Consider the following 21742-nt stretch of genomic DNA (forward strand, 5'->3'; position numbering starts at 1 on the left):
GTTAATACTTATTTCTCTTATATGCTAGTTACATTCATTAATGTGTATAAGGGCAGGGGATGTGGAGACTTAGCAGCAAACATTGGCCCAACAAATGAAAACCCTTCACCAATACAATTTCTAATCAATCTTTTAACTGCTCAAAGGAATCTGTATTTAGACAGTTTAGAACATCTCATGCCTCTCACGGTTGGGAGGCTCTGAACGATCACATGTGGCCGGAAGAACCTGTTCAGGCAGGCTAGAGAACTCCCAAAGGAGTTGGTGAACTAAAACACTCTTGTGGAGAAGGAAATGGCAACCCACTCCAGTATTCTTGCCTGGAGAATCCCATAGACAGAGGAGCCTGGCAGGCTACAGTCCATGGGGTCGCAAGAGTCGGACACGACTTAGTGCACTGTCTCACCCCAGAGATCCTGCCACATATACCACAAAAACCACACATCCCCCAGTGACCTTGGCCCCACTGTTCCAATCACTCCCAGGTGGGAATTCAGGTACATGTCCACAGAGGTCACAGACAACATACATACGGTTCTGTTATGTCCCATATATTACCCTTTCATGTCCCAAGGAAGACATTTTCTCTTAGAGATTTTCATTTAGTGTATCTTTAAAAAAATCTTGTGTTAAACTTGCCTCCATCTTTTTCTTGGGTAAGGACAACCCAGAAATGGCCCTTTTGTGTCTGTGATGTTGCCATTCACAGCTTTCTTGATAGGCCTAGTACAGTCTTGAGAACAGGGTTGCTGTATGCTGAATGTCAGACGGTAGCTCTTAGCTTTGCCTATCTTAGGTAGTTATGCTGTGCATTTTTTATTGGCGTACCATGTTTGATTTGTCCCTAATACCTTTGAAGTTTTTCTGAGAAATGAATAATGCAACATGAACTTATTAAAATACATTTTAAGCCTTTAAAAAAAAATAAAACACTCTTGTCACGCCCAGGAACTTTATTAACTGGAGCTGTAAGTTAACTCCTTTTCAGAGAGAGAGATGGTGGTGGGGGACAGCCCCCCGTAAAGTCAGAGGTGTAGGTGAGAGCACAAAGCAGTAAAGTAGGCAGACTCTGGTTTTGGGGGTAGATGCTTGAGAATTTCCAGGGGGACTCCTGAGGCTCAGTCCCGCCTTTGCATATGCCAAGCCTCCTTCCTCATGACCTTTGCCATGGGCGGAGTTCCTCACGCTGGCTCCCGGCACACCTGCAATGCAGAAGACCCCAGTTCAATTCCTGGGTCAGGAAGATCCTATGGAGAAGGGATAGGCTACTCATTCCAGTATTCTTGGGCTTCCCTTGTGGCTCAGTTGGTTGAAGAATCCACCTGCAATGCAGGAGACATGGGTTCGATCACTGGGTTGGGAAGATCCCCTGGAGAAGGGAAAGGCTACCCACTCCAGTATTCTATCCTGGAGAATTCCACGGACTGTACAGTCCATGGGGTCGCAAAGAGTCAGACACGACTGAGCGACTTTCACTTCACTGTTACTTGATGGGGGTGAGCGGGAAGTAAGGATGTCAGCTCCGTGACTTCCTCTCCTGGACTGTAGAGGGAAACCACCACTGAGCTTCAGGTGATACTGGTGCCCCTGTCGGTAGCACATTCCTGATGGCCTTGGTGAATGTTGTGTCCTCTGGGCCCTTTCTTGGAACACAATTCTCTGATGGGTCTTCTAGCCTCACATAATATATCCATTCTAGCATGTCTGCTTCCTTCAGCCTCTTTATTGCTTCCTCTGTCATCTCTTAGGGCCACTGAAGCATATCTGTTTCACTCAGCATAGGCCATTGCTTTCTCAAAGCTTCTATAAGCCACCGAAACAGTGATTTTGCCCCACCCACTGGAATCCTTGCCAGGGGTTAAGTCCTGCGTCCCAGGACATTTCCCTGAAGTCCTTGGATTCTTATCTGGTGATCATATCCCTGGTCCCCAAGTGCTTACTGGGATTGATAAGAGTTGGAGTAACCCCCCGCATTGAGTCTTTATTTATTTAGGCTGCAACAGGTCTTAGTTGCATCACACAAGATCGTCATGCAGGACTTTTCATGGCAGCACAGGGATTCTCTAGTTGTGGCGCATGGGCTTAGTTGCTCCACAGCATGTGGGATCTTAGTTCCTCAACCAGGGATTGAACCTGTGTCCCCTGCATTGCAGGGCAGATTCTTACCACTGGACCACCAGAGAAGTTCCCACATTGAGCCTTTGGTCTGGGAGAGACAAAGTAGGAATCTCTGAAACTGTTCCATCCCCACTCCATCGACTTCCTTACCTCCCATTCTCTTTTTAACCCATTGCACTCAGGGTTCTGTTCTGGATCCATTTGTTTTCTCACTCTGCCTTAAACAGTATATCGATTACCATGACTTCATGTGCTATATATATCCTGTTGTTGTTGTTGAATCACTCAGTCGTGTCTGACTCTTTGAGACCCCGTGGACTGCAGCACGCCAGGCTTTCCTGTCCTTCAGTCTCTCCCAGAGTTTGCTCAGATTCAAGTCCATTGAGTCAGTGATGCTATCTATCTCATTCTCTGTCACCCCCTTCTCCTCCTGCCCTCGATCTTTCTCAGCATGTCACTATAACTCAGTGTTTACCTGCCCTATGTTATGAAGCTCCTGAAGAGGTTGTTAGAAGAAATACTTTAGAGTTATAAACCAGCTTCCTCCAACAGGAATCTTTCTGAGGATGGCAGCTGCTCTGGGAATAGCTCTGCCCTCTCCTGGCAGCAAGAGGCACTGCCTCTATTAGTCCAGGAGTAGGAGAAGGCAATGGCACCCCACTCCACTACTCTTGCCTGGAAAATCCCATGGATGGAGGAGCCTGGAAGGCTGCAGTCCATGGGGTCGCTGAGGGTCGGACACGACTGGGCGACTTCACTTTCACTTTTCACTTTCATGCATTGGAGAAGGAAATGGCAACCCACTCCAATGTTCTTGCCTGGAGAATCCCAGGGATGGGGGAGCCTGGTGGGCTGCCGTCTATGGGGTCGCACAGAGTCGGACACGACTGAAGTGACTTAGCAGCAGCAGCAGCAAACATAGAGATCGTATAGTTACAAGAGGTAAACGAGCAGCAGGAATATGCAAACGCACAGTGCCCTGCTATGAGCTTGGAGTAGGATGTTTACCTTTAGGGCAAAAATTCAATTTGGGAACAGAATTTCCTTATTTCCTGAACCCTGGGGAGGAATATGCCAGTTGGAAGGTCTCCCAGAGAAGGATTAGACTGGGTTTTGGAAGAGCTAAATTTGTGAAATTTTAAAAGGAACATGTTTAAGATTGCATTTGTGACCTTACATGGAAGTTTGGGAAGCAAAGCCTGATGAGAATCTTTTTTTTTTTTTCAATTGAAGTATAGTTGATTTATAGTGTTGTGTTAGTTTCAGGTATACAGCACAGTGATTCAACTACAACCATATGTACATGTATGTAAATATATATATTCTTTTCAGATTCTTTTCCCTTATAGATTATTATAAAATATTGAGTGTAGTTGCTATACATTGGTCCTTGTTGGTTAGGGAATCTTAAGTATAGGTTGTTTCTATGGGTTTTGGCTGAAGATCATTATCTGTTCATATCATTTAACATCTTGTAAATCCTCTACCTGAGGGTGTTTTTATTAAGTGGAATTTTGGAACAGGGAGATGAACTCTAGGCTCACTCTCTCCATTTCCCATGTCCACCAGATGCCGCAGTTCCTCCATGAATGGTGTGGTTCTTTCTTTTGGGATAGGATGTCATTAAAAATGAGACTGTTGGTGCTTTTGTATCGTTTAGTTTTTAGAAAAATTTTAAGGTGAATCTACTATTTCCCCCTTTTCTTTAACATTATATTTTTGATACACTTTGCCTGTCTTTTTGTGCCCTAGCTCTTTAAAATTCAGTTTTTTATATACTCTAGACATGTTCTACAAATTATTTTGTCCCCTGGTGATAAACTCTTTTACGGTTTCTAAGTTTTTACTACTATAATCAGTACTGCAGTGAAATGCTTTGTATGTTGCTTTCTGCACGTTTATGAGAGTTTCTCTGGGTTATGAATCCAGGAGTGACATTGATAGGTAATATCTAAGAGTATTTTCAATTCTACAGGCTTTTGTACATTGCACACCTAGAGTGATTATACCAGTTAATGTTACCACTTAGGCAATTTCATGTCCTTGTCATTACTTGGTTCAATCAGATGTTTTGCCAGTCTATGGACATAAAATTGTATTTTTTTGTGATTGTAATTTGCATTTTATTGATTATTAATATGTAATCTGTCAAGAGTTCACTGGCCATTTTTTTATGTATTCAATTTTGTGAACTTACCGTTCCTAGTCTGTAAATTGTTTTTCCTGCTGAATTGTTGCCTTTTTCCTTACTGGTTTTCATTGAAACTTCATATGTTTTATACAAGACTCTGTTGTCTTATTAGTGTCAAATACTATGTCTTCTCCCTTTTGTGGCTTGTCTTTTTCAGTTTGTTATGGTCTCTTGTGATGCACAGATTTTTCTTATAGAATTTATTAGTTCTTTTCGTAATGGTTTGTGCTTTTGTGTCTTGTTTAAGAACTCCTTCCTTACCTTGAAAATCAGAAAGATACTCTCATTTTTTTTCTAAAAATTTAAAATATTTGCTTTTATATTTAGGTCTTTTAACCATTTGGAATATATTATTGTGTTTACTTTTAAGTAGTCACCTAATTTTATTTTTTCAGTGCCATTTGGTGAATAGTTATTCTTTCCTCCAGGGTGTGTAATATTATCTTTGCATATATTAAGGTTTCAGATATGCATGAGTTTCTTTCAGTTTCATGTTCTGTTGATCCATTTATCCATCCCTTTGGCTATTTCATGTTATGATTATTACTTTAGCATGCTACTGTTATTACTTAGGAATATAACATGCTTGATATATGGTAGGATTTGTCTTCAAAATTTTATTACTTAAAAAATATCTTCACTGTTTTTGGCCCTTTTCTCTTACACGTGTGTTAAAGAATCATAAAGTTCCCAAGAATGGATATTAAGATTTGTATTGGAATTGCAGTGGATTGATAGACTGTCTGGGGATGTTGATGAAAAAAATTAATCAGTAGTCAGTCTAAGAAAGAACTGGAAACTTTTCTTTGAGCCAGCTAGAGGACTATAACCCAGGAGACAATCTTTCTGAAAGCTCTTGAGGACTGTCCCCCTGGTAGAGGTCAAAGCAGAGTTATAGAAATTTTTGAGACAAAGGGTCATACATCAAAGTAACATAGTCCAGCAAGGCGAGTTGTGAGTTATTGTGACCCCTTACAGAATTGAGAAAGGAATGTTATTTTCTAAGGAGTTACCTTCCTGGTGCCAGGAGGAAGTTGCTTTTGTTTGTTTTTGCAAGTAGGCATTGCTGTGTCTTCTAAGGGGATCTGGTTAATGCAGATGCATAATGCACACCAAAGGGGAGAGGGCAATGGCTAAAACGTCTGGGGAAAATTTTATGTTAACTTTTATCCTGCCTTAAGATTTTATTTCATCAGGGAGTGTTAATTTCTTTATGACATCAAATCTTTCTGTTTACAAATATGAGATGTTTCTCCTTTTGGTCTTTACACTTGCTATTCCCTCACCTAGAAAACTTTCTTTTAGAAAGCTCCCTTGTTCCTTTACCTCTTTGGGTCTTTGCTCAAATATCACCTCATCAGAGATGCCTTCCCTGAATCAGGTAATCTCTTTCTCATCGTACTCTGCCTTTTCACAGCACTTGTAATCATTTGACATGTTACGTGTGTTTGAGTATTTATTCGTTAATTTTCTTTCTTTCACTTAGTGAAATTAAACTTCATGAAAGCAGGCTCTCTTTCCTTGCTACCACCCCAGCTCATAGAAAAGTGCCTGACATATACTAGGGTCTCATTATTTTTCATTTGAAAGTATTTCTGTAGGATATTATCTTTTCCTTCATAAAGAAGTCATCTATTCACTGTTAGATTTAATCATAGGTCTCTTAGTTTTCATTGCTAGTGTATATGGCAACTTGGAGAAGGAAATGGCAACCCACTTCAGTATTCTTGCCTCGGAAATCCCATGGACACAGGAGGCTGGCAGGCTACAGTCTATGGGGTCACAAAAAAGTCGGACATGACTGAACGACTTTTACATTATATAGGCATGATTACTGGCTATTGGTGATTAATCAGGCTTCAGCTCCTCTACCCTGTCTGGAGAGTGAGGGATGAAGCTGACAGTTCCACTCTTTATTCTAGAGATTCCAAAGATTTTAGAAGCTCTGGTGCCAGGAAGGAGGACTGAAGACCAAATATGTATTTGGTCCACACAGCATGTGGGATCTTAATTCCCCGATCAAAGATTGAACCTGTGCCTCCTGCCCTCCTGCAGTGGAAGCTTGGAGTCTTAACCACTGGACCACCAGACAAGTCCCAAATGTGTATTTCAGTATCACAGCCTGGTATTGCAGCACCTCTGGGCACATGTCACTGGGGACTTAACAATGGTTAAAAAACTGTGACAATCAGGCTGTGGTAATCAGGTGACTGTAGCTGTTAATTCTTTAGTTCTTGTCCTAGGAGTATGTGTTTCTTCAAGGAAAAAGTTTATTTCCTTTCTCAGACTGTTTACATTCTAGCTAACATTTCATTAGTGCAGCAGTTTCTATTTTAATTAGAAAAGAGGGTTTCCCTTCTTAGTGATGTGTTTTAGTTTGTTTTTAATTTCTCTGTAATTCAAATTATTTTACAGAGTGTTGTTGAAATTAACCAATTTAGTTGCAATGTAAGGAACTGGTTTAAATTCAGGTTTCTAAGGCTGAGCGCCAAAGAATTGATGCTTTTGAACTGTGGTGTTGGAGAAGACTCTTGAGAGTCCCTTGGACTGCAAGGAGATCCAACGAGTCCATTCTGAAGGAGATCAGCCCTGGGATTTCTTTGGAAGGAATGATGCTAAAGCTGAAACTCCAGTACTTTGGCCACTTCATGGGAAGAGTTGACTCATTGGAAAAGACTCTGATTCTGGGAGGGATTGGGGGCAGGAGGAGAAGGGGACAACAGAGGGTGAGATGGCTGGATGGCATCACTGACTCGATGGACGTGAGTCTGGGTGAACTCCGGGAGTTGGTGATGGACAGGGAGGCCTGGCGTGCTTCGATTCATGGGGTCACAGAGTCGGACACGATTGAGCGACTGAACTGAACTGAACTGAACTGAATGCCTCATTATGTATCTTTAGGATTGTATTGCTGGAAATCTGGTAACATTTAGCCATGTTGAATGTCTGTGAAAATCAAAAGTGCTTGAGAGTTTGGTTTATTTATTAATACATTTATTAATATTGCTTATGTAAATATATTTGTATAAATACATTTATAAGACATTTGAAATACTGAATGCAGGAGCAAGAACTGGCACATTTTAAGTCTGGATGGAGACTTGGAACCATTTTCAGTTTGTTTAGAGAGTTTCATGATAGCGTGCAGCAGAAGTTTGTGTGTGTGTTTTTCCTAAGTGGAGATATTGTACCTATATTAATCAGGCTACAGAGTTTATACTAGCATCTAGCTGGACAGGGAGGATAGGAAGATATAAGAGCTAGGAAAATTGCCCATGTGCTTCTGGCCTAGAAAACTGGAAGAATAGCTGTGTCACTCACTGAACTGTGATACTGAACAGGGGGATTGAGGAGGAGAGGCTATAGGGGGTTGTGGGAATCACAGGATCAGATTAATTTTGGATAATTAGAAATACAGAATTAACTAAAGATTAGTGGATCATAATATTTGACAAAGATTTTGGGGGTCATTTAGTTGTTTTAAGAGTAAATGGGTTCCTTGAGGGACTGAGTCATTTAACTTCTATTGCCAGTTTATTATGAAGGCTACAACTTGGGAAGAAGGCGAGGTGCAAGGAGTGGGGGTGTGGGTGCCACGCTGCCAGCACCTTGATGTGTTCACCAACTCGGAAACTGTAGGTATGATCATTAGATATTGTTATGTAGGTACGGTTGATTAAATCATTGCCATTGATGATTAATCCAGTCTCTAACCCCTCTCCCCTTCCCAGAGGTTGGGGAGTGGGACTGAAAGTTTCATCACTCCAGTCATGCCTTTCTGGTAACCAGCCCTGATCCTGAAGCTATCTAGGAGCCCAAGAGTGGCCTCATTAGAACAAAAGGCATTCCTATCACCCAGGAGATTCGAAGGGAGTTAGGAGCTCTGTGTCAGTAACTAGGGACGGAGACCAAATATATATATGTATGTATGTATTTTTGGCTGCACTAGGTCTTCATTGCTTTGCTTGGGCTTTTTCTAGTTGCTGTGAGCAGGCTCAATAGCTGCTCACTGGCTTAGGGTCAGTTGCCCCAAGGCATGTGGAATCTTTCTGGACCAGGGATCAAACCCATGTCCCCTGCATTGGCAGGTGGATTCCTATCCACTGTACCACCAGGGTAGTACTATGGATGTATTTTCATCACATTATAGTTATCCATCTGGAAAAAATATGAGTTTAGTTCCCTACCTTATGCCATAAGTAAACATCAATTAAAGATGGATTGAGGATTGAAATGTCAAAAATAAAGCCTTTTTGTCTGTAGAAAGTATAGATGAATATCTTTCAGGCCTTGAAGTAAGGACAGATTTTAAAAATTGGACACCAACCACCCCCAAAAAAGTGGAGTATACAAGAAAAAAACATATATATATATAAATTATTTAATTATTTATTTGGCCATGCCATGTGGCTTGTGGGATCTTAGTTTCTAACCAGGGATTGAACTCACTCCCTCAGCAGTGAAAGCAAGGAGTCCTAACCACTGAACTGCCAGGGAATTCCCAAGACATATTTTTGATGTATAACTTTCGTTCCTCAAAGGATGCCTGAGTGCCCATATCTTGACTTCTAATACTATTCTCCAATAAAAGGGATTGTGGCTCCTTGGAGAAATGCTGTTTCTAGGGCTAGGGCCCTAGAGGATATACAAGATGAACCTGAAGCGTCATATAGTGCCAGAAAGTAAAATGCTGAAAAAAAAAGAAGAAGAAGGGGAAGGGGTCTGTATTAAAAGGACGCAGTGGCCAAAGTGAGAGCTCACAGTGGCAAAAGCTGGAGTAATTGGAGCAAGAAAGCAGTACAGTGTTGGATTCTAACCCAAACTATAAAATAAGTATCCAAGAATCCATACTGATATAAATAAATGAATAGATAAATAAATATATGAGAGGGAAGAGAGAAGTCTTCTGTACAGAAAAATCCCAAATAATTGATGAAGGTACGCCTCCTGGGAGGCAGAGTGTAACTTGATGCCCTTTGCCTGTGGCTGCACTTGGTGACTTCCTTTCAAAGAATGTGATGACAGACAGTTTTGAAGCACACAGGAGATGGGAAACTGACAATACCACCAGTATTGTGGGACCAGGACTGCAGAAAGAGCTGATGTTGGAGTACTTCAGTGTTCATGTAAGGAATCATTTAATCTCTTATTACCAATTAGCCTTTTGATGAGATCAGTGTTCTGTCTCTGATCAGTTGACTATCTGATGTCATCTATCCAAGAGTAATAACTACTCTATCTCGTCCATAAATTGATCTGCTGTATCTCTGGTGTTTCTCTTTTAGTATTTGGTTGCATTAGAGAGAATGACTTGCTTCAGTGTTGTTCAGTTTGTTTGATTATGAGATATTTTGCAGATGGTGCATTCATTTCTCTTCTGCAACGAGAAGGCTTTGGTTTTTCCTTGACTCTTTCTGGCTTTTATCCCCACTCACATTTCTCACCCTTTAGTAAGACAACTCTGACAGTTCTTTTCACCAGCCAGTGTCCCTCCTGCAGGATTTGTAATAACAAATAATATTCCAACACTGCTTCTTCTAATAACAGCTGCCAAGTGGGTCCCTTTGGTAGGGCTCACATTCCTTCTCTGCTTTCATCTCGGTGGCACTTTGACTCCAAGTGCTCAGTTCCTTGACATTAGCCATCATCCAGTTTTCGAATGGCTAAACTCCTCAAGGCTGATGGGTAGTTTAGAGGCAGAGCCTGGATGGTTTTTTTCTGGGTCTTTGAAATTATACCTTCAGCTTTGGCAGTGTTGCAGAGTCTGTTGGACAGTTTCCTGAGTTTCTAACTATCTTCCCATCTTTGCTCTGTTTTTGGAAATCTTTTTTTTTTTTTAAACACACTGGAAGAGATCAAATTGCCAACATCTGCTGGCTGGATCATTGAAAAAGCAAGAGAGTTCCAGGAAAAACATCTATTTCTGCTTTATTGACTATGCCAAAGCCTTTGACTGTGTGGATCACAATAAACTGTGGAAAATTCTTCAAGAGATGGGAATACCAGACCACCTGACCTGCTTCTTGAGAAACCTATATGTAGGTCAGGAAGCAACACTTAGAACTGGACATGGAACAACAGACTGGTTCCAATTAGGAAAAGGAGTATGTCAAGGCTGTATATTTTCACCCTGCTTATTTAACTTATATGCAGAGTACATCATGAAAAACGCTGGGCTGGAAGAAGCACAAGCTGGCATCAAGATCGCTGGGAGAAATATCAATAACCTCAGATATGCAGATGACACCACCCTTATGGCAGAAAGTGAAGAGGAACTCAAAAGCCTCTTGATGAAAGTGAAAGAGGAGAGTGAAAAAGTTGGCTTAAAGCTCAACATTCAGAAAACTAAGATCATGGCATCTGGTCCCATCACTTCATGGGAAATAGATGGGGAAACAGTGGAAACAGTGTCAGACTTTATTTTTGGGGGCTCCAAAATCACTGCAGATGGTGACTGAAGCCATGAAATTAAAAGACACTTACTCCTTGGAAGGAAAGTTATGACCAACCTAGATAGCATATTGAAAAGCAAAGACATTACTTTGCCACCAAAGGTCCGTCTAGTCAAGGCTATGGTTTTTCCAATAGTCATGTATGGATGTGAGAGTTGGACTGTGAAGAAAGCTGAGCGCCGAAGAATTGATGCTTTTGAACTGTGCTGTGAAGAAGACTCTTGAGAGTCCCTTGGACTGCAAGGAGATCCAACCAGTCCATTCTGAAGGAGTTCAGTCCCAGGTGTTCTTTGGAAGGAATGATGCTAAAGCTGAAACTCCAGTACTTTGGCCACCTCATGCGAAGAGTTGACTCATTGGAAAAGACTCTGATGCTGGGAGGGATTGGGGACAGGAGGAGAAGAGGACGACGGAAGATGAGATGGCTGGATGGCATCACTGACTTGATGGACGTCAGTCACTGACTCGATGGACGTGAGCCTGAGTGAACTCCAGGAGTTGGTGATGGACAGGGAGGCCTGGCGTGCTGCAATTCATGGGGTCGCAAAGAGTCGGACTCGACTGAGTGACTAAACTGAACTGAGAGGGGAAAACTTCCGTCTTTGGTTAAGATCAAGTCATCCTCACCTGTTGGGAAACATGGGACATGAATTTTTGCAACAGGGGATTAGAAAGGAACTTTCTCTGTGGACTTGGCCCTCTGAACTTCAGGGCCCCAACTACCCAACCCGACCACCCACCCTGCCGCCCCCACCATTTGCTTGAATGAGTGTAAAGTCCTGAAGACGTTAATGACCTCATTAATCTGTCCTTATTGGCTCTGGGCTCTTTTTTTTTTTTTTTTGTTGCTTTCCTCTTGATGCATTTATTATTCGCTCTTTAACTTTTGCCATTTTAATGACAGTGTGCATTGGTATGGTCCTCTTTGGGTTAATCCTGTTTGGGACTCTCTGTGATTCCTGTACCTGGATGTCTATTTCATTTCCCAGGTTAGGGAAGTTTTCAGCTATTACGTCCTCATAAATGTTCTCTGCCCCTTTCTCTCTTTTTTCATTCTGGACCACTATAAAGTGTTAGTATGTTTGATATTGTCCCCAAGGTCTCTCAAATTGTCTTCATTTCTTTCTTTTTTTCTTTTTTAATTTGGCTCTGGACTCTTGAACTACTTTTTTCCTTGCTTCTCTTGAAGGCTAAATTCTTGAACAAATTATATACTTTGAATTCTATAGTAAATATTAAGTTCTGCATTTAGCAACATACACTAGGATTGGAGGATCTCTAGCACCTTCAGCTCTCTTTCTCTGCTGTGTTGCTCTGTTGCTTTTTTTGTCCTCCCCTTCAACTAGATTTATTACTTGGTTTTATTTGGTTGAACAGTTACAAGTCTTGGTTTGTTTTCCTGCATAAACAGCTTCCTCTTGATACCACACAGTGTTGTTTAAATTCCTTTTCACTTTATCCCTTTGTCTTCACATACTACTTTTTTTCCTGCCTTTTTTTAATTAAGAAAATTTAAACACAACTTTAAATGTTACTTTCCATTTACAGTTATTACCAAGTATTGGCTCTGTTCCCCACGGTATACACATCCTTGAGCCTGTGTTATATCCAGTAGTTTGTACCTCCTGGTCTCTCACCCTGTAGAGTGCCCCCCACACACACTGGTAACCACTCGTTTGTTTTCTATATTCAAGTCTGCTTCTTTTTTGTTATGTCTACTAGTTTGTTGTATTTTCTAGACTCCACATATAAGTGATATCATCCAGCATTTGTCTTTCTCTGTCTGACTTACTTCACTTAGCATAATGCCCTCAAAGTCCATCTGTGTTGCTGCAAATGGCAAAAGTCCCTTCTCTCTTCTGGCCAAGTAGTACTCCATACACATACACTATATCATCTTTTATCCATTGGTCTGTTGAAGGACACCTTCCATATTTTTACAATTGTAAATGCTGCTGTGAACACTGAGGTGCACATTTCTTTTCAAATACATGCTGCTTTTGTTGAGTTGCTTCTAAGAAGGGAAATACCAGGTTTTAATGATAATAGTTCATCCACTTATTTACCGCACACTTATAAAGTGCCTAGGACTTCCCTGGTGGCTCAGACTGTAAAGTGTCTTGCTTACAATGTGGGAGACCTGGGTTCGATCCCTGGGTCGGGAAGATCCTCTGGAGAAGGAAATGGCAACCCACTCCAGTACTCTTGCCTAGAAAATCCCATGGACAGAGGACCGTGGTGGGCTTTGGGGTTGCAAAGAGTCGGACAAGACTGAGCGACTTCACTTCACTTCAGTATAAAGTGCCTACGTCTGAGCAGGCAGGTTCATCAAGTAGCACAAGGCTCTGCCACTTGTCTTGAAGTGCCGACACTCAGACAAGGAAAAGTAATAAATAGGATGTGATTTCTTCCAGCCCAGGAAGAGATACGTGCACAGTGGATGGAAAGTAATTCTTTCCAGGGGTTTGAGAGAAGCTGTCATTTGAGCTAGGTCTGGAATGAACTGGAGGTTATGAGGCAGAAAAGGAATGTCAAAACACATAGGGGATGACGTGCACAAAGATGCAGAGGCCTGACAGCTGCTTATGTGGCAGGACTAACAGGTGTTTGAAGGCTGATGTTGCTGGAGGGTGGTCCCTGTGACGGGTGTGGTGGGTGATAAACTTGGGGAGGCAAGTTGTTAGCTTCTTTACCAAATGCAGGCGGGGATTGGTTTCATCTTTCTGGAGCTGTGGGGGACTGTGAGTCAGATACTGTGTGTATGTATGGGAGTGTTACGTTGAAACATCTCAGAGTGTATGACCCCACAGTTCTTAACTTTGAGCTTTCATGCTGGTGATAGTCTGTTCAGTCTGGTTGGCACTTATTTGGCATATGGCCAGGGCACCTTGGACTTGCTATCATCATGCAGCACAGGTCTGAACAGCCTCTACCTGCTTGCTTGGGGTGGGGGGTGGGGATGAGTCTGGTATGAAGAGGGGAGAGGAATGAAGGGGAAGGGCAGAGGGTGAGCTTTTTCATGGCCTCAGCTCTCCTTTGGTACCTCTTCTATTTCTTCAGATCTTGGTTTCTGTTTTCTTCCAAATACACAGCTGTCTTGGCTTCCAGCCCAGGTGGGAGAGGGAGAAAGAACTTAACTTCCTTCAGGTCCTCTCTGAAAATAACCCAGCTGGTGCTGCTTCGGAACAAGAAGTTCCTGAGAGTGCTGGCACCTTGTGGTGTTGATGTCTGGATGAACCTTGTCTTACTCTCAATTCAGGGTCCTCTGTGGGGAGAAGTTGGGTGGTCTTCAAGGTCTTTGGAATACTTGGGCCACCTGATGCGAAGAGCCGACTCACTGGAAAACTCTGATGCTGGGAAAGATTGAAGGCAGGAGGAGAAGGGGCGACAGAGGATGAGATGGTTGGGTGGCATCACTAACTCAGTGGACATGAGTTTGAGCTAAAGGTAGTGAAGGAAGGGGAGCCTGGCATGCTGCAGTCCATGGGGTCTTAAAGAGTCAGATAACTGAGCAACGGAACAACAACACGCAAGTCCGAGGTGCCTTGGCCATATGCCAACAAGGCCTCGGCAGTACCAGCTGCCTCCAAGGCCTACCACTGCAAAGGGACAGGGAGGTAAGGGAAGTCTGGCACCTGGAGGGGGACACTGGACTAATCTGCAGGAGGCCCTGCAAAGTGGGGAACAGTCTGGCCGGGGTACCTTCTGATCTGTACTGAGAAGATGGATGCCTCCAACAGAGGCCCAGCCCCAGCATGCTGTCAGTCCCGAGATTATCCATCAGTCTCTTCTGGATGTCAGATTCCTGGCTGCCCGACATCCTGGCGCCAGAACGTGGGGGCGGGGTAGGGTAAAATGGGAAATGTCAGCAATTCTCCTGTCCAAACAGATTCATCATAAAATATCATGAAGAAGACTAGATTAGGGTTAATTCACTAAAGTTAATGAAGCACACTATTATATGGGCACTCAGTAAATAGTTGCTGCATGATGAATTGAACTACACTCAAGATATCTTGAAAGAGTGGGAGTAAGCCCTGCGGGAAAGCAGGGGTCCGGTGCCAAGTCCCAGAGGCCTGAGAAGACAAGGCCTGGTGGGGGAAAGGGCTGAGTTGGGTTTCGTTGACTCTGAGTTCACGTGGCGTGGGCAAATGGAAGATGGTGTCCCGGGAAGTCACAAACCTTCCGAATGGGCGAAGAAGAGCCTCGGAACCCCCGCAGTTGTGTATATCCGCTTTAGCCCACTTAGGCGGAGGCGGGAAGGACCAGCGCGGGGGCCGGTGGCGGGACAGGTTGCAGACTCCGCCCGCCTAAAGGTGGCTCCGTGCTCAGCTTTCTGAATGTCCGAACGTTAGGACTAGACGGTTCTAGATGAGGAAATGGGCCAGGGGGATTGAACCACGCAGCCATCGGAGTTGAGTTCCCAACGTTACTCCCTCGGCCGCCGCCCACCCTTTCAGTCCCTGAAAGAGCAACCCAGGAGATTCCACTTTAAGGGACAAGCAGGGGCGGGCCGGGGCGGGGCTCCCCTACTCAGGCCCCGAGGCCGCGCCCGCCGCACCGCAGACTGGGTCGGGGAACCTAAGCGGAGTCACGGAAGCCTGGGAGTCTGTTCTGGGGCCAGAAGATCCGGGCAGGTGTCCAGCCAACAGCTGACCGCAGACTGCGTCTTGTCTCCGTTTCCGCAGGCACCATGAGCCAGGACACCGAGGTGGACATGAAGGAAGTGGAACTGAACGAGCTGGAACCCGAGAAGCAGCCGATGAACGCGGCGTCTGGGGCGGCGATGGCCGTGGTCGTGGCGGGCGGCACCGAGAAGAATGGTCTGGTTAAGATCAAGGTGGCCGACGACGAGGCGGACGCAGCGGCCGAGGCCAAGTTCACGGGCCTGTCTAAAGAGGAACTGCTGAAGGTGGCGGGCAGCCCCGCCTGGGTACGCACCCGCTGGGCGCTGCTGCTGCTCTTCTGGCTCGGCTGGCTGGGCATGCTGGCCGGCGCCGTGGTCATCATCGTGCAGGCGCCACGCTGCCGCGAGCTGCCAGAGCAGAGATGGTGGCACAAGGGTGCCCTCTACCGCATTGGAGACCTTCGGGCCTTCCTGGGCCAAGAGGCAGGCAACCTAGCGGGTGAGTCCGGGCGCCCCCATCTCCCTCCCCGCGCGTCCTCACCTCCCACCCCATGGGCCCTTGGTTTAAATGGTCGCCAACTTCGAGCTCTGTTCCCAGATTGACTCAGACGGTTCTCTACCCTACTCGGTACTGGAGACCGCTCCCCGAGACGTAGCCCCTCCTTGCTTTCTTTGAAGGGAGCTGTCCCCCACTTGTTCTTTCCTGAGGGTGGCTGACTCACCATGCTCCCCTCCCCTTCCCGGCGCCCGTAGCCTGTCGCAGCGTGTTTCTGAAGCAACTTGCTATAGCCTTACATCAGCGTCTCAGTCTGGTGATCCAGCCTTATAGGGGCGATCAGGGGCCTCGGCGAGGCCTCACTGTAACTTTGCTTCTCCATTTCAGACCTAAAGGAGCGGATGGATTACTTAAGCACCCTGAAGGTGAAGGGTTTTGTGTTGGGCCCAATTCATAAGAACCAGGAGGATGACCTCACAGAGACCAACTTGGAACAAATCGACCCCATTTTTGGCTCCAAGGAAGATTTTGAGAGTCTCCTGCACTCGGCCAAGAAGAAGAGTGGGTGTCCTAGAACTAGCAAAGCAGCAGCTAGAGAGGACTTGGGCTTCTGGCCAGGGGAAAGTCCAGAGAGGATTTTTGTCTGGTTTACTGCTGACTGGCTTACAGTTTTCCTAGGGCAGGTCCAGGGTGGGTTTGTTAGGCTTCAACTTAAAGTGGATTTGTCAGGTGGTTCAGAGACTTTGTATACTTGGATATACAGTTATTTAGCTTCTGGGCTTCAGTGCTCTTATTTGCAAAATGTAGGCTTTTGCTAAATCAGTGGTTTTAAAACTTAAGAGTAGATCCTTTGGAGAAAAAAAAATTAAAGTAAAATCTTGTCTTTGAAAAAAGTTCACTTTGGGAATGAGGGGGCCAGGGCTTCATAGCTCAGCCTTCTGTGTTACACTACTCCCTCCCAACACCGACCCCCCCCCACCCCGCCTCCCCCTCCATATTTGCTCATATCTTTGTTTCAATGAAATGAGTTACACCAGGGTTCAAATCTAAACTTTTGTACCAGTACATAGGGAGTAGTCTACTGACTTGTATTTGTTGATTTCTTCCTTTTCCCTTCTCCCAAAGTCTTTCTATCAACCACCTCTTCCTCTTTTGTTCTAGGCATCCGGGTCATCCTGGACCTCACTCCCAACTACAAGGGCCAGAACCCTTGGTTTCAATCCATTCAGATTGACACTGTGGCCATCAAAATGAAGGTGAGTGTGTTGGTGCTGACGGCAGGTGGGAGCCGGATGCTGGGGCTGTTTGGCCCTTTCATAGTGAGTTCTATAAACGTAGCCTGGCACCACCTGAGGGGCCCCTGGCTCCTTGTAGCCCAGCAGGCACACTCTTCCCACAGGCAGAAGGATAGGCAAGTAGTACATCCCTATTTTTGTTTGTTCCTTTTCTGAAAGACCACTTGTTTCCCTGACTCTGAGGGTGACAGTGCCAGGATGGAATTTTTCAGATGTGAATTTTCTTCCTTTTGGCAGAGGAAGCCCTTTCTCTGTGGGAATCCTGTCCTGTCTGGTTTCCCATTTCTTATTTGATGTGTTTTGGAAGGCAGCCCAGTCTGAAATTGTAAGCACTGGGGTCTTCCTATGTGTCCGGGAATATGCCGAGTATTTTTATATACCTTCTTTAATCCTCTATAACCAAACAAGGTTCCTACTCATATCCCAAGTCGGTAAGTGAGGAAGCTAAGGTTCAGAGGGGCTTTAATATGCCCTGGGATTGAAGGTCCCAACTAATCTTAAATCTCAAATCTGCCTTCTCTGAAGGTATAAGGCTCAAACTCCGTACCCTGAAGACTGGGAGTGGGGTTTTGAAAGTCATCCCAGCTCCTAATGCCTGGGTTCTAGGGCACTGACCAGTTCAGAAGGGGTAGAACAAAACTGGAGGCAGACTCTGACCCTCTGCTGGCAGCCAGGATTCTGAGGTAGAATTCTGTACTCCCAGCATTTCAATTGACCTTTGGGGTCATTTGGTTCATTCCTTGCCACTTGCTAGAAGACCCTTTAAAAGTTACTGAGAAGAGAACATTTTTAGATGTTAAGGCGCAAAGTGTGGTAGCCTCAGATGAAGACGGAGACCAGAAGAGAGAAGACAGGGAGCAGAGAGAGAACCTAGAAGAGAGGGCAGGGGGAGTAGGGGTCTGTGTCACGTGCCGCAGGAATGCCAGGGCTTCAAGCCTGGGCCTATTCTGCAGAGCTGGCTTCTCTTTTCAAATCTTTGGGTAAACTGCCCTGGGGCTGTGCTTTGAATTTCAGGCTTTTATCCTGAGTCTTGCTCTGAATGGCTCTTTTACTTAGACCCTCCCCAGGCTCCAAGAAACTGGGAGAGGAGTAAGTATACTCATCTTGGGATCTTGGTTAGCATTTTAGGTCCCTTCACTGTTGCTCTCTGATTGTGGCCTTGGGCATGCCTCCTTGCTTCTCTGACATTGTTTCCTTATCTGTAAAATGAGTATATCAACATTTTACATATGCTAAGTGTTGAAGGAAGTTAACATTTAGTGTATAGGCCTTTTCTGTAGGTGTTAAAGCTTTGTGATTTACCATGGGGAGGAGTAGAGAAGAGCACTATATCACTAAGGATTAGTGATGGGTTGGAATGGAAGGGGAACTGAAGGCTAAAGGTTTATAGTAGAGGCAAGAAAGTGAGACTGTTCAAGGCAAGTGCCTCTCCTGAGGTCACAGGGAAGTATAGGGTAGGAAGATTTAGTGTGGGCTGGAATCTTCTGAGCCTTTGCATCAGCAGTGATGGCTTTCCTCTGTACTTCTGCCTTTCTCCCCATAGGAAGCTCTGAGGTTTTGGCTGCAGACCGGTGTGGACGGGTTTCAGGTCCGGGATGTGCAGAATCTGACAGTGAGTACCCTTTCTATGTGAGAACAGAAGCCTTGCCAGGGCCCGATAGCCTTCCCTTCCTCACGACTCTGCTCTTTTCCTTTTAGAATCCGTCTTCATTCTTAGCTGAGTGGCAGAACATCACTAAGAGCGTCAGTGAGGATCGGTGGGTGCAAGACCCCAGCTTCCCCAATTCAGCTCCACTCTGGGAAACCACCCCCCCCCGCCAGTGGAGTATGAGCCCCAGGAAAGGGCGGAGTTCCTAGCCTAGAGAAACTTCTTCGCCTCCATTCTCCTTTCTTGTCCAGTACTAACCTCAACTCCCTCTGCTGTGTGTAGGCTCTTGATTGCAGGCACAGACTCCTCCGACCTTCAGCAGATCCTGAGGCTACTCGAACCCACCAGGGACCTGTTGTTGACTAGCTCTTACCTGTCACACTCCAGCTTAACTGGGAATCATACAAATTTCCTGGTCACCCAGTATCTGGATGCCTTTGGCAGCAACTGGTGCAGCTGGAGTGTGAGTACCACAGTGGTGGGAGAGGGGGCAGGAGGCCTTTTGGAAGAGAGTATTGGGAGGTGGAGGCAGAAGTGGGCTCTGGGGCTCACGAGTGTGTCCATTCCTGCAGGTGTCTCAGGCGGGACTCCTGACTTCCTTTGTGTCGCCCCAACTCCTCCGACTCTACCAGCTGCTGTTCTTCACCCTGCCGGGGACCCCGGTGTTCAGCTATGGAGACGAGATTGGCCTGGAGGGAGCTGGCCTTCCTGGACAGGTAATGCTTGCTGCCTGCCCAGCACAGTGGGAGAGGTTGTGTTCACCCATCACAGTGGTTCTGTGGCTGGTGGCGGACAGACCATGAGCCTTGGGAAGGAAAGCTTGTTTGCTAGTCAGCCCCCTGGTCAGTCACTGTGTGGCCTTGGCAAGTTATTTTCTCTCTCTAACTCTTAATCATTTTTTCTGCCATAATTGCATTCCTTATAGAGTAGTATGGAGAAGGAAATGGCAACCCACTCCAAGATTCTTGACTGGAGAATCTCATGGACAGAGGAGCCTGGTGGGCTATAGTCCATGGGGTCACAAAGAGTTGGACACGACTGAGTGACTAACACATGCAGAGAGTAGTTATGACTGAAACAAGGCATATTTAAAATGCAGTGCCTGCTCCCTGGTAGGAGTTCAATACAGTAGCTGTTACTTAGTAATTTGTTCATTCACTGGACACTGGCTACTCTTGGTTAGGCCCTGTGCTGTCCAGGAACTCAGAGCTTTGTAGGGGACCAGATACACACACCTCGAGAGCCGAGGTGGGGTAAGACCATGAAGGCGCCCACTTGGCTTTAGCCACAAGGTTGGAGGTTGACATTGAGCTGATATTTATAAAACCCGTGTATGCGTGTGCTAAGTTGCTTCAGTCGTGTCTGACTCTACAACCCTGTGTACTGTAGCCCGCCAGCCTCCTCTGTCCATAGCGATTCTCCAGGCAAGAATACTGGAGTGGGTTGCCGTGCCCTCCTCCAGGGGATCTTCCCGACTCAGGAATTGAACCTGCATCTCTTATGTCTCCTGCATTGTCAGGCAGGTTCTTTACCACTAGTGCCACCTGGGAACCCCATTTATAAAACCCATTTTTCACTTATTCCACAAAACTGACAGAGTAGTTCCTGTGTGCTTTGCACAGAGGATACAGCAGTACACAAAAGAGCTGGAGGTGGTGAAATTAGATGGTGAGCACATGTAATAAGGATGCCCGGTGCTGACATGTGCTTTGCAAAAGAAAGCAGGGTCGGGGGCTTTGAGAGCAGGGGATACAGTCGATTTTATATCAAGTGGCCTCAGAAAACCTGAGGGAGGTCCCTGAGCAGGGATCAGAGCACAGTGAGGGACTGGCCTATGGCTATCTGGAAGAAGCGCCCTCCAGGCTGAGGGGACAGTGTGCGAGGCCCTGAGGTAGAGGAGGTTATAAATCTGGAAATGAGGGGAGGAGTTGGAGAGCAGTTAGGTTTTTTTCAGTCCTCTTTTGCCTGGTTTTCAGCCTGTGAAGGCCCCGGTCATGCTGTGGGATGAATCCAGCTTTCCTAACACCTCAGCATCTATAAACATCAGCATGACTGTGAAGGTGAGTGTTTTCCACGGGCAGGGCCTGTTGTCAAGGGGTGGGGGCTGGTGGCTGGTAGGACTTTGTGCCCCGGGGAGCCCTTCGTCCCTGTCTGAAGTATCTTTATCACTTTATCACTGTTTGCAGGGCCAGAGTGAGGACCGTAACTCCCTCCTCTCCCTGTTCCGCTGGCTGAGTGATCAGCGGGGTAAGGAACGCTCCCTGCTGCATGGAGACTTCTACAATCTCTCTTCGGGGCCCGACCTCTTCTCCTACATCCGCCAGTGGGATCAGAACGAGCGTTTCCTCGTAGTGCTCAACTTCGGGGATGTGGGCCAACTGGCCAGGCTGCGGGCCTCCAGCCTGCCCACCGGCACCAGCTTGCCAACCAGGGTGGATCTGCTGCTCAGCACCCAGCCAGGCCGTGAGGAGGGCACCTCCCTTGAGCTGGAGCACCTGAACCTACAACCTCATGAGGGGCTGCTGCTCCGCTTCCCCTACGTGGCCTGACCTGGGCCCACTACCCTTCCCCCCATCCCCTGGCCCTTTGGGTTCTGATTTCTCTCTCTTCTTTTTTTTTAAACTGTTACAGATGAACCCCCAAATAGGGTGTTTTCTGGTTTCAAATAAAAGTCACTCCTGCCTGGTGAGGCCATGTCTTCTTTCCACCTGCTGTCAATGCAGGAATTTCTCTCTCCTTCCCCTTTCCCCCGCTGGACCCCCTCACAGTGATCAGGACCAGAGCGGAAGGCGCCTGCCGAAGTCAGAGCAGCCAGGAGGTGTCAGGCCGGACTAGCACCCTACCTCCTCCCCGAGCCTGGACAAGGTTCAAGACCTCTCTTGGAGGTCTCGGCTCTTGCTGACTCTTTCTTTTTT

The 21742-nt window shown here is 45.8% G+C and overlaps 1 protein-coding gene and 1 non-coding gene across 2 annotated transcripts in view; both read left to right on the top strand.

The window, feature by feature from the left end:
- SLC3A2 (solute carrier family 3 member 2) overlaps positions 1–21516 on the top strand; it is a 37821-nt gene extending 16305 nt beyond the window's left edge. The window contains exons 2-10 of the mRNA XM_061406703.1: positions 15450–15887; positions 16272–16445; positions 17046–17140; positions 18723–18791; positions 18878–18936; positions 19110–19290; positions 19400–19543; positions 20804–20887; positions 21014–21516. Of these exons, the coding sequence (XP_061262687.1) occupies positions 15450–15887; positions 16272–16445; positions 17046–17140; positions 18723–18791; positions 18878–18936; positions 19110–19290; positions 19400–19543; positions 20804–20887; positions 21014–21376 (1607 nt within the window). The 3' untranslated portion in view covers positions 21377–21516. The remainder of the gene's footprint in view (positions 1–15449; positions 15888–16271; positions 16446–17045; positions 17141–18722; positions 18792–18877; positions 18937–19109; positions 19291–19399; positions 19544–20803; positions 20888–21013) is intronic.
- On the top strand, positions 3536–3721 carry LOC133241879 (U2 spliceosomal RNA). Its single transcript, XR_009734690.1, has one exon. It is a non-coding gene; the product is annotated as a U2 spliceosomal RNA (small nuclear RNA).
- Positions 21517–21742: the final 226 nt, after the last annotated feature.

The sequence above is a fragment of the Bos javanicus genome, chromosome 29, assembly GCF_032452875.1.
Source record: "Bos javanicus breed banteng chromosome 29, ARS-OSU_banteng_1.0, whole genome shotgun sequence".
NCBI classification, from domain to species: Eukaryota; Metazoa; Chordata; class Mammalia; order Artiodactyla; family Bovidae; genus Bos; species Bos javanicus.